The sequence below is a fragment of the Stegodyphus dumicola genome, chromosome 10 (assembly GCF_044657685.1).
Source record: "Stegodyphus dumicola isolate Sdum_Otavi_A_Nest chromosome 10, ASM4465768v1".
Lineage (NCBI taxonomy): Eukaryota > Metazoa > Arthropoda > Arachnida > Araneae > Eresidae > Stegodyphus > Stegodyphus dumicola.
Window position 1 is genome coordinate 91,994,505 of NC_140777.1, and position 13,935 is coordinate 92,008,439.

Genomic DNA, 13,935 nt, shown 5'->3' on the forward strand with positions numbered 1-13,935 from the left:
AAAATGCCCTAGAATCTTGTTGCACAGTCTAAAATAGTTCAGATTAAACAATCAGAAAAATAATACTAAAAATAGCTTTTTAATAAGAATATATCATAAAAATTTTCTTTGTACCATTTCTTTTTCCTTTCACTCTTAGTGATCAACATTTCTTTAACAAATGCATTTGAAAGAGATGATCTAAATACAGATAATTTAAAAACTGGAAAAAAAAAAAAAAAAAAAAATTGGCAATTTATTGGGAAGTCATTAGATAGAATGAAAATTTTGGAATCTCTAAGCTTTACCAGAAAGGTTAAAAGCTCTACATACACAGTTATTGCAAATTTATTTACTTTCACTTATTTAATAATCATAGTCAAGAGGCTATTGTGAGATACTATGGCGATCTAGCTTTTGCTCTAAAATACAAAATAGCTTAACATTCTTACTTTTTATTTTGTTTTCCTCTGTGATTAATCTGAAGACATTCCTTGTCTCTTGAACAACTATGCCCCTTGCCCCTACATAGTTAGGGCACACAGATGAAGCAACTACAAGCATGCAACCATGATAGTCAGCTTTTAATAGTTTTTGGTAAATGTTTGATAAGTCATCTGGAAGAATCCTCGAAAGAAAAACAAATACAATGAGTGAAGAAAAGACATGAAATTCGGGATTAGCAATTTTTTTAATCATGAAACTTATTGATTAAGAAAAAGTCTGAGCATAATAACATGACCAATGCTGCAACACAAAGTACATCTTTTTAGAAGCAGAATTAGATAAATTACCTAATCACAGCAAAGTGTCTTATATTTGTAAAAGCAAATGACTTTGTGAATGATTTTTTTTAAGGGAAAAATGCCAATGTTTAGGCTATACATGATAAGAAACTACAAGATAGCCCATCCAATAAACAGAACAGAACTTGGACCAAAAATACCACTCTCCCATAGTTTAGCCACTTCAGCTTCTTCTTTTATCTTTCATAAATAAATAAAACATAACTTTAAAAACAAAATGAGTTAGATATTTTACATAATTTAATCAAGTTTTTATTTTTATATTGTATGCATATCTTTCAATTTAAAATCTTGGTAAAAGATTCACTGTTATTTACAAATTTAAAACAACACATCTATTTCTTTAATTCAAGGAATAAAACTATTGTCATTAGGAAAACAGAATTTTTTTGACATACCTATACTTTAATTAACACCGTAATTTATATACTGTTTCGTCTCGGTTAGAATATTTCTGTCTATTTGTACTGACTTAATGTTTGCAGCACCATATAAGGTCAGTGGTGAGAGCCCAGTACTAATCAATAAGCGATAGGCATGCACTCGATCCATGCCGAGTCTCCGTTCCTCTGCCTGATCAAAGCGGCAGTCAATTGTTAATTGTAATCCTTACTCACTCTTTGCCGTTTAAGCGGCATTATTGTGCATAAAAGAAAATAAGTTGTTAAGTTTTTTTCAACTTTTATGAATTAATATACAGGCCACAACTACCAATTGCTATCAACATTTTGGTCCTAACCGATCCGAAGAAAGACCAGCGATCTATAGATAATATAATATCTTTGAATAGGCAACGCAGTTGTCTAAAAGCGAAAGTCACAAAACTGGAACATTCTCTGCATGACTTTCTCAAAAATGAAGGAAGTGAAATTGCAATCGCTATCAAGAATAAAGCGATCCTTGGACAAATTAAAACTGTGGTACTTCAATCTACCAGCAGATGTCTCCATAGAGGAATCCTGTGAAGTTATTGAAGAACTAGAGGACGATCTGGAGAAAATGGAGGAAAATCTAAAATACTTCCTTTTAAAATTAAAATCAAAAGTTAATGCATTACCAGTACTTAATAATACTGTTGAAAATATTAGTATTAAATTGGCCAAAATACCTTTACCTCAATTCTCTGGAAAATATGAAGAACTTCATAATTTTAAATGCCAATTTAAGTCCTTAATTGCTGATAATACGAAACTAAATGAAACACAAAAACTTGATTACAAACCTACCTACAGTTAATAACCAATCCCACTGTTGTTTGATAAAGTAATCAAGTCCCGATAATGCAATCAAGAAATTTTTTGAATTAGAATCCTTGCCAGAAGATAGTAAAGAAGTCGTAAAGAATGAAGAAATATTTCGCGAAAAGCATTTTAATGAAACATACTCACGTGATGAAACAAGTAGATACATATCAAAATTACCCGTGAAGGACGATGCCACTTCTATGCTAAGTTCATCTAAAGAAATTGCTTTTAAGAAACTGAACACAATTTGGAAGCATCTTTATGCTAATAAGACTATGGCTAATTTGTATAAGGAATTCATGAACAAATATTTAAGTTTAAATCGCATGGAACCTATTATGCCCGTGGATAACCGTGATACTTGTCACTACATTCCCTATCACGCAGTATATCGCCCGCAGAAAACTTCAACTCTATTAAGAGTTGTTTTCGATGCATCATGTAAATCATCCAGTGGCTGTTGGCTAAATTCAATTCTATTGAACGGAGGCACAATTCAATTCAAGAAGATTTTTTTTCCCCATAGTTTCCAGGCTTAGGAAACATCGCTTTGCCTTCAGTGCAGATATTAAGCAGATGTATCGACACATACATCCACCGTAAAGAAATTTACAGTGAATTGTTCGGAAACCAAGTCGCGAGGCCCCTGTTCAAGTTTATAGGTTACATACAGTAACATATGATACTAATAGCACACGATTTTTAGCCATGAGAACCATTTCCCAGGGTGGCTGCTGTCACATCTACAGATTTTTATATGGATGATATACTGGCAGGAGGAAATACTCTAAAAGAAGCGAAGGAGTTTCAGCCTGAATTGCCATTGGGCCTTAGATAGAATTTCAGAGACAATCCCTGGTACAGATGGTAAGGTACGTGCAGCTAAAGTTAAAACTGCTTCAGAAATCTGTACTAGATCTATATCAAAGATCTGTTTATTGCCAATATAATATTCAAGTTTCTACTGACTTTATACATATTTGTGAAATTAGTTTACACATTACAAGAATTTAATAATGATTATATGTTTAAAGGAATTATATGGCTTATTTTGAACTGTATGTGTATTGTAACACTTTTTATGTTGACTTATATATTGTTTGCATAATTAATATTTTCAAGTTTTAATGCTCTTTAAACTTCATAATTCAGTTTTAGATCTGTAGTAATCTGACAATTATTTATGTGATTGTCAATTTTGAAATATTGTAATTTTTCACTAATTAATAAATTGAAAGTTTTGTATCAAATTTCAATGCCGGGCAGAATGTTCCGTCTCGGTTAGAATGTTTCTGTCTATTTGTACCAGCTTAATGTTTGCAGTGCCACGTAAGGTCAGGGCGAGAGCCCAGTACTAATCGGTAAGCGATAGGCATGCACTTGGTCAACACTAAGTCTCCTTTCCTCTACCTGATCAAAGCGGCAATATTGTGCATGAAAGAAAATAAGTTTGTTAAAGTTTTTCAACTTGACTTTTATGAAATAATATACAGGCCACAACTACCAATTGCTATAAACATATACCATAACTTTTGCACAAGCACATAAAAACAATTGAAATCACTTTATACAGGATTCATACAAATTTCTGCACATGGAAAAGTACTTTTAAGAACTATTAATGAAAAAAATTAAGGACTCATCAACAAATGGGCACTCAATAAATTCAATTAAAGATATTAGCTATGCCCAAACTTTTACGATACCATCCTACAAATAAAATAGATCCACAAGTACGATGCATTATTATTAAACATAATTTAATAAACATAGTTATAAAACAAATTTGAAAATAAATTCAACTTTATAAAATTTATAAGGTAGCATTAAATATTTTACCCTTGTAATAGTTAAACATATTTGAAGACACTATTATAATGACACTTTACTATTTACTCTTTACTAACAGTTAGCTTTATGTTGACTTCCCTTTTATGTCTCATTTTGTCACGTACTTGCTCAGTTTAGAGGTTTAGTAAATAGCAGGTAGATTTTATGTCAAATGGCATAGGTTAAAATGAGAAGTAAATCATGATGATTCATTACAGAAGACTGCCTGTTGCCACCGCTATTGCTTGCCTAGAGAGAGACCTGCTGATCAGAACAAACCTAAAAGCTTGATGTAGGCACGGTTGGCAAGTTTTGAAAGTTAGTTGTGCTCTGCCTGTCTGACGCACTTAGTGTCATTACTTCCTGTAGTTTCTGGAGTTGTAATCCAGTTAACATATTTTAAGGTTACAATAAGACACTAAAGCACCAGAGGTGATAAGTTATTTTGTATTATTTTAAGTTTCACTAGATCTAAGGAATTAAGTTTTATATTCATTTTTACATTTTCTTGCTGTATCTTGTGACCACAGTAAAGATTAATGAAAGACAATAATATGCAGCGATAACCTTTAAATGTGACTAGTTAGTTACAAATAATTAAATTAGCTAGTTAGATACCCTCGGTCATTACAGAATTACGTGACCACGATTAAATTTATTTTTTAAAAATATTTGTTAAAAAAGCACTATTAAAATCAGAATCGATTAACATGTCACAGTTTAAAATATATGTAACTTATGGCACTGATTCTTAAACACTATTAAGATAACTACACATTAAAAGCTACAAAACATTTACATTTTGCACCAAAAATACTCAAAAAAATATTTATGCATCTTTTTAATTTGAAGTCTTTTCAGACATTCTGTCTAATTTATATCAATTTCCTTCTCTTTAAGCATCTTTTTAGAAATTTGTTTCAATACGCTAAACAATATTCACACTAGTTTCTATGTGTTTTATCTCCTAACTTGTCAATCTCTCGGCTATGTACCTATGAAGTTTTAGTTGATCTGAGAAAAGTTAAATAGTCCCAAACTCCTGACAGACATGAAGCAAATTATCGCTATGTCTGAAAGTAAAGTTAGATAACGGTTTAAATAAACTTCTTATTTAATAAGACCTTAGACATTAAGGTATGTTCTTATGCTAGCAAAATGAACTACAGCTTATGGTTGCCCAATTAAACAGGAACAATCAAATTTAAACTAAAATGTGGACTAGTAGTCAAAGACTACACAATTTAATTTTAATCTAAGCTGGCTATAACACGTCATAACAAAGGCTCTCAACCGGTGGTATGCAAGAGAAAAATAGGTGGTACGCAAAGAAGCAAACTATTAAATACAAAAATTAAAACCTTTTTCTCTAACACTCATAAATTTATGCAGTCTGAGTTTTGTTCAAGAGTGAGAGTGGTGGTGGTAGTAGTACTTTGTATTGGTGGTACTAAAGGTTTTAAATTTTTGTTTAGATGGTACATGTTAGTTAAAAGGTTGAGAACCGCTGCGTCATAACAAACTCGTAATGTGTCCTAATGTAGTTATTGCATAACATACTCAAATATAGGGAGGGATAACACGAAGATGAATAATTACACATTACTAGAACTGGTAGGAACTAATGCAGTGTGCAAGTGGATGCCAGAAACAAATTCTGTCTTACAAATCCAAAACCTCAGTATGAAAACTGTTTAAGTGATTTTCATTCTGATGAGGAGAAGTTATGAAATGAAAAGAAGAAGTTATAGCAAAGGCTGAAATTATAAAGAACTACTTAATTTACATAATAACTGTACATATCTTTGAAGATTAATTTCCTTTCTCTTTATGTATTCGGTTTTTAAATTCAATATGTTTCCTCTTCAGTTAAGAATATTTGGATTTAATTAAAGATTTCTGTTATTCTAAAAAACTAAATGCGTTTAGAATATATAGGAAAAGGTGCTAATTTCATTTCTTTAGTAATACGAACATTCGGAATAAATATGAAACGATATATGGTAAGGACTGGTTTACAGAGCTGGTGTAGCAGAATTTTTAGAATTTAGTGACATGCCGACCAACAAAATCTAGAAACGGGAAAATTTTTGAATTTAGGAAAGCATTAGGCAGCAGAATTTAGGATCCACAGAAACTGCATCAGGTGGGAAAATGCATAGTGCCAATCCTGTGAATGATGCACAGAGCTATAGCTAGGATTTTCAGCGCCCAGGGACAATTGAAGATTTTGAGCCCCTTCTGTATGCACAGAATAAAAGAAATTTCATTCTAAAATTTATAACATCAGTTTGGCACACCCATGGATAGATGTCCCATCTCACCCTAGCTACGCCACTGATGATGCATTGAGACATATAAGATGAATCTTTAAATTGTCAGTTTTCAATTTCTTCGTTAACAGAAAACTTCTTTCTGTAAATGCCTGCACATGTAATAAAATTGGAAGCATTTTTGATATTTTTTATGCTTGTGTCTACTGAAAAGTAGAGAAAATGAAGGGAAGGTAAACATGTTAAGAAAAAGATTTCTAGCATCAGAAGTAAAACATTCAAATACAGTACAAAGTCCGTAATCTGGACATCCATTATCCGGAATGATCTATAATCTGGACCTCAAAGCCCCAAATTTTTTTTGTATACTTTACGCATGTGTGCGTTGAAAGAAATGTTTATTAATAAAGTAAACAAATAAATATTAAGCTTTTTCTTTGTAAAATTTGATACCCTTTAGATCATAATTGCTCTTTATTTCATAACTTATGGTTTCATATTTTTAATTGTATAATTTCTGTATGCCATCTTACCAGATTTCAATTGATGATCTATAATTTGGAAGAAACCCTAATCCGGAATCACCGAAGTCTGACAAGAGTATGGATTATGGACTTTGTACTGTATTATGTTTTCATTGTTCTTCCAAAAATTCACGTCAGTATGAAAACTGAGTAAAAGTTCATCACAAACTTTCTGCAAAATACATTCATTATATGTTAATATCATGAAGACATATTTCTGGAATCTTCTAGATTCGTGGGCCTATAAATCTTGCCTTCGAATCCTTCTAAACTTTCCAAGTTGCAATGTCTAAAACCTTAAAGAAAAATTACCCCTACCAATTCTGTAACAGCAAAAAGCCAGAAATAGGTTGAAAAAAAAAAAAAAAAAAAGAAAGGGAAAAAAAAAAAAAAGTGTAAAATTAATTTTATAAAGAAAACTGATGCATAGAAACAATTACATGGGAAAAACAAAATGAAAAAATTAAATGCACTTTTAATTAATTACATAGCTATTTTGCTTTAATTAAGAATTCTTTTGTAAATTCTGCTATAGCACAATTTAAGCATGTATTACCTTGTTTATGTTTCATATTCAAAATATTGTATAAGTCGTCGCCAAAATGGAAAGCAATGTCACTTTATAATATGATAGCAAAAAATAAAAATGTTTCATTTTAATGTTATTTCTTGGATACAATTTCAACATACAGTACAAAATCCGAGATCCGGACTCCTAGGGACTTCAGCGATTCCAGATTTGGGATTTTTCTAGATATTAGATCAAAAGTTTAGTTTAAAACTTGTGAGATGGCATGTAGAAATTTTAAAATTAAAAATATGTAATCGCGATTTATGAAATAATGAAGCCTTTATGATCTAAAGGATACCAAAATTTACCCAAACAACAACAAAAAAAAAAAAAAAAAAAAAAAGCTTAGTATTTATTTGTTTACTTTATTAAACATTTCTTTTAATGTAAATTGTATAAGTTGCTTTTTTGTGCTAATATTTTCTATTTAATTCTGTAGACAGGCATAATTTCTTATTCAGTTACAAAGTTTCACTGTTTAAGTTCTGTAATCGCTGTGTCGAGGATTCCAATTAATTTGTCAATCGAAATTTTTTCATTTCAATAACCTCTTTGTCACTTTTTTCACTGTCGGAAGTGTTATTTTCTGGATTTAGTACCATACTACAGATTTTGCCATCCGTTAATTGACTGATAATTGCGGCATTGCAATTGCAATGAAAAACTTCTGTCATATCATGTTCATTTATTACCGCTTCTCCACGTTTCTTTAAAAAACCCCATTAACCTTCTAAAACCTGGCATAAATACTCATAATATAACCTTAAGGATGATACGATCCAAAACACTTTTCCTTCCTTCTTTAGTGTTCCTTAATGAGAAAAGTCTTTACGGTTATCATTTGTCCCCTCCATAGACGCAGTAAAATTTACATGTTTATCAGAAGCTGGACAATAGGCTAGAATGGGTTATTATATTTGTGACTTTTTCAAGGTTTTTTTGATTTAATTTAAACTCATCTGTATTTATTTATTATGAGCAAAATATACACAATGTTTATTTAACATTTACTATTTCTGGTCAACCTTGATAATAATTTGTGAATTTTTTGTTTTTGTTTCTACTAGAAATTAGGAAACGAGAACAGAACTTGACAAAATATAACAAATATGAACTAGGTTTATGTGCCTGCAGCTCAGAATGCAATATTTGATAAACTATTTTCATTAATAAAATAACAGTAATGAATAATTTAATGAAATAATAATAAGGAATTCATAACTATTAAATTATTAGAATATGATTCATTACTATTAGGTTTTGAGATGAATTTATAACAATAATAAAGCTTTAAATCTGTTTTTTTTTCATAATTTTGTTATTGTAATATAAAAAAGAAAATCAGAGATATATTAGTTGTGTTTGATTATTTAACTTTAACAAACATTACTTTGGACTATCAGGCAAAGGAAGTATATATGTAGAGAGAATTTTCTTTATAAAATTGGATTTTGCTTATGTTAGCAGGGGAAATATTCTCCGAATACCCATATATTTATATTCAATCCATTTTATACCTGCAGTGTGAAGTGAAGTCTGATGAGACAATTTCTTAAATCTTTGCATTTTCGTGGTGTTCGTAGAGGAAGAGAGAGCAGTTTTAGGCTTCTTTTTAATATGTGGTCAATAGAATTTTAATCTATGATGTAAAATTTTAGAAAATATAAAATTTATCAAAAATATTTTTAAATGTTTATAAAGAATTCTATGTAAATTTTCTTTCATAGTCCGATTTCGTTCAAAGCCATTGTTATACCCTTAATTTTTAATTCTTTAATTTAATAGTCGGATTTTTCCTTAATTTTAAATGAGATGGATATACGAGGGCTGTTCAATAAAACTAAAATTATAAAAAATACAGAATACCTTTAATCGTCATCATTTACATGGTCTTTTTCAAAATAACTACCTGACACGCAATGCATTTATCCCAACATTCTGTCGACTTCTGAAAAACATGTAAAAGTCCGTTTTTTGAGAGCTTTTTCAAAACTGCCTCCACAGCCTTTATACATTCTTTGTTGCTTGCAACATATTTGCCTCACAATAGTTTCTTAAGTTCAGGAAACAGCCAGAAATCGCATGGAGCGAGATCAGGACTGTATGGAGTAATTATCTACCTTGTTCTGCTGCAAAACATACGCAACGAGCAATATGTGGTCGGGCATAGGAAGCCATTTCGGAGCAATGGACATTTCCTTTGAACGTGCTACACCATTGTTCGTAGGACATTCGCGTAGCACGAGCTGCTTATGGTATTACCGGGTTCGACAGCATGTTGATACACAATTCCTTCATAATAATAATAATTAAAAAATATGGTCATATCTTTACCAGCCGATTTCACAATTTTTGCTTTCTTGGGAGTAGGTGAAGATGGATACTTCCATTCACTACTTTGTTGTTTCATGGTTGGGTCATAGTGATACAATCAAGCTTTGTCTGCTGTGGTGATGCATTTTAAGAAATTGTCGATGCTTGTTCCAATCTTTCTTTCCATTCTGTGCACACATCCACTCTATGCTGCATTTGCTCAGGTGTCAAGAATTTTGGAATCCATCGCGCACAAACACATATTAGTTCCAAATGTTCTGCCATGATTAAGTGAACATTTCCTACACAAATATTCAAGAGAGCATGCAGCTGGCATACTGTAATTCTGTGGTCCTCCTTGATGATAACCACAGCTGTGTTAATAATTGTCTCTATGACGGATGTTGAAGGTCATCCCTCATGTTCAATATCTTCCACATTTTGTCTGCCTTCCTTAAAAGCTTTATACCAGCAAAAAACACTTGCTCTTGCTAATGCTTCATCATTGAAAGCTTCACGCATGTCAAAGGTCTCCAATGCTGAGTTTTACAGACGAACCCAAAATTTAATCGCAAAGCGTTGTTCCATCGATGCTTCCATTTCGACAACCGGCCGTATCTCGTAGGCACCCGCAAACACGCTTCAGTTCAATCACATGATACTCAGAAACATGAGCTTGTATACGCCATCTATTGGTAGCTTTTGCTAATACAGACAACAAACTTTTTTTTATGCCAGAGAAATTAACATTTCCAAGAGTGGTTTCACGGTGGTAAAATTAGTTTTATTACTTATTGAACAGCCTAAGTATATATGTTTTACATAATAAATATTCTAATTTATTTTAAAAAGATTAATCTCTCATACTTTTAAAAGAGTAAGGGCATACAGTGTAGGAATTACGTTTTTTATATTTCTTTCAGTGATTAAAACAACAACCCAGGAATATTTTCAAAGGAAAATTTAAAAAAAAAACTGTTTATGACAAATTTTTCATTAAGTATCCTCTTAAGCGTGAAAAATTATGTGTAAAATCTTACGTCATATACAGTTGGCTTTTCAGTGCCATACGCTTTGTATAATTTTGAGACGGATATATCTTTATCCATTTTTTGCAGCAATTCACTTTTAGTTTAATGGACACCAAAACATGCTTTCACTTTGCAAATCCTTTTGCAGCTGCAGAATCAGACACTCTTTTCAACATAATCGAAAGTTGAAACTTTAATTTTCATAAAATTGCCGTAATAAAAATAGCCTGCAAAAAATAATTAAGCTGAATCAAATCAGAAAGTTAAAGAACAACACAACCTGACATATTGACTGAAATTCCTTGGAATCAGTAAAGTATCATTTTAGCGTAGCTTAATAGCGCACGCTATACATTATTTGCCTATGTGTCATGAGATTGGTGACAAAAGATAAGTTGTTCTGCTAAATTTTGTCTTGCTTCTATCATGCACTGAGATAATTAAGCCTGATTGTATTAATTTAGTTACTTATTATACTTACATCTATTCCTTGCACATGCTTAAGGCTTATCCGAGTCCTGAGTAAATAAATTCCCACATACACTTAAGGCTTATCAAGGGCCCTAGATATTTTACTGCCTGACGTAGTCTCTGCGGGTCCTAAATTTTGCTACCAATCACCTCCCTAAGTTCTCAATTTTTGCCGCCCCTAAATTTTGGATCCCAGTGCTTTCCCTAAATTCTAAAAATATTTTGATCCCTTAGTTTTGTTGCTCGGTGCTTCTCTAAATTCCAAAAATCTTGTCTTCCCTAAATTCCGCAGCCTGCTGCAGTCAGACGAGCTCTGGCACTGGTTCAGGATTTATGTGAAAAACAAATCAGTTATTCTTAATTTAAATAGCACTAAATGTAATCTTTTTGCTTATGAGTATCATTAACAAAATCTGTTTTTAGCATATTGAAAGAAATTTTTCTTAAATTTTTCATCGTCAATATTTCTTAGTGCATTTAACTTAAATCTCTAATCATTGCCAAGGGTAACGTATAAAAGGTTACCATACTCTTTGTTATTAAATTTCTAACATAAAAAAAAAAAAAAAAAAAAAAAAAAAAAAAAAAAAAAAAAATGCTTGGGCATCGCTGCACAAGTCATTACTCAAGTTGTCATGTGTTGATAAACATGTGGTGATGAAAGCAAAATATAATAAAAGTAATAATTCATCAGGTTGGCGTCAGGGGTATAAAATATTAGTAAGTGTAAAATAAACGATTTTTCTACCTAGAATGTTTCAGTTTGAGATGTATGCAAAGCAGATATGCAACAAGGAGCCAAATTATTAATCACACAAATTTATGCTAATTTTTTTTTTTTTTTTTTTTTTTTTAATAACGAGATATTTAGTTAATGCCGAAGAGAAATTAAGAATCGGGATGCCACATGTTTTATTTATGGAGGGAAAAAATCAATCTTATGAGTAAAGCATTTTAAGAAGAAAAAAAAAAAGCTTGATGGCGATTTTGAGGTCTGGATTTTTGATCATTTTGGATATTAAACATCCGAATCTCGAACTTCGTACTGTATTAGCATTATTTTAATGAAACTAATCAATGTTATAATGTTTTAAAAAATATTGTTGAAAAATTCCCAGATTTCTGAATTAAAAATTTTCTATGGAAACTGATCTTAAAAATTGCCAAAATGTTGATAAGTCACCAAATTTGGAACCATTTAATAAAGAATTCACATTCCTAAAAGCGAAAGTTTATTTCAGAGCTCTTCATTAGAAAAAATAAAATTTTTTTGAAATGCTTATGTTTCACTTCTTGCTCAGAAAACATGATTATCCCACCATTTATATTAGAAATAGAAACAAATTATAATCCATGAACTATTCATACATTCAAAAGATAAAGATATTTATCAATGAATCGCCAAAAAATATTTGTCCAAAATGCTAATTCACATTCAAAATGGCAGTTGTAAAAACAGAAAGAAATTTCAAATGATTAAAATTAAGAACCTCCTGCCAAATTTTGTCAAAAATAAGGACTTTTAAGGAATTTAAAGGACCGTACAAACCATGCTTATATTTTTGACGATTAAATTTGGTACTTTCTAATTACCTGCACTTCAGTAAAAAGTCAAGAACTCGTTGGAGACTTTGGAGAATTTTTGAGGATGGCAACTAATTTTTTACGAAGCTAGTAGGCAAAAGACACTTTCATAATGGTGACCCACTAAGAATTCATTAGAAGAGCAATGAATAAAACTAAAAAGTAAAATAGACCAGTAATAAAACATTTGCTTTCTTTAAGAAATTTTTCTTTGTGCAGTTGTTCTCATGTATATAGTAATCTGATTTTGCCTATATATCACTAGAGAATTGAACAAACTTTGCACCTGTGCAACTTCCATAGTGCACATTGGCTAAAACAAATATGTGCTGAAGGTATACTTGGGTTGCCACAGAAGTACTTTTGGCGACATACTGCTTTGATTTGTTAATACTTTTTGGTGATTCATCAGGTGAGAGGAGAAATTAAAGAGTTAATAAAAAATAAATACATAAAAAAATAAAAAATACACACTTTGACCTTTCCCCCATTGTCACAAAAAAGGAAATAATCATATTAATTTTATTCAAGATTTTGGAGATGTATATATATATATATATATATATTTGTTAAATTCAAATTTCATTCCTTGCAGTAATGGCGCAAGAGAATTATTTAAATTTAATTTAACTTTACTATATTGTGAAACAAATATATATATATATATAATTAACTTGATTTTCACATTCCTTTTACCCTACAAGGAAAGAATTTTTTAGAGATGTATATGATTCCATTGACAGCAGTTTATCAGCCATTCTGTTGATAAACTGCTGATATTTTGGCACTGAGCCAAGAACATTATAAAAAGAAATAAGGAACTGCTATAAAAATTTCTTAAATATCTTTTAAGAATGTTTATTATTGTCAGACTATACATGAAAACATCAAATTAAAAATAATTTATACTTGCATAATGCATATAAACATGACACAGTAGAAAATATTACAAACCAAAAAGCTTCTCAAAAATACACTGCTCGACATTGAAAATGCGACACCAAAAAGGAGTGGTCAGAAATTTATGCAAATTTTAGAGTAGACACACGTCACCGAGTTATGCGAATGAATGTGCAGGTCTCTGACGCACGTGAAGTAAGATATAAGGGAAGGAACATGAAGAATGGGCAATATTCGTGTTGTTATTTCTGCCAGACGAATTATCGAAGAAAGTTAGTTTTTATCCCAGAGGATAGTGTAATAGAAGAGAATGGCCAGGCTGCCGTCAACGAAGGCACTTCCAGCAGATAGACGATTTTATGAGAGGTATTTTGATCAGACTGAGAAGGGCGGGTTGGTCCTTACATCA

At 31.2% G+C, this 13,935-nt stretch overlaps 1 protein-coding gene across 3 annotated transcripts in view; it reads right to left on the minus strand.

The window, feature by feature from the left end:
* Pop4 (ribonuclease P/MRP subunit POP4) overlaps positions 1–13,935 on the minus strand; it is a 52,700-nt gene that overhangs the window by 12,306 nt on the left and 26,459 nt on the right. For all 3 annotated transcript variants that reach the window (XM_085825246.1, XM_035370549.2, XM_035370550.2), the window contains exon 5: positions 432–607. In XM_085825246.1, the coding sequence (XP_085681372.1) occupies positions 432–607 (176 nt within the window). The remainder of the gene's footprint in view (positions 1–431; positions 608–13,935) is intronic.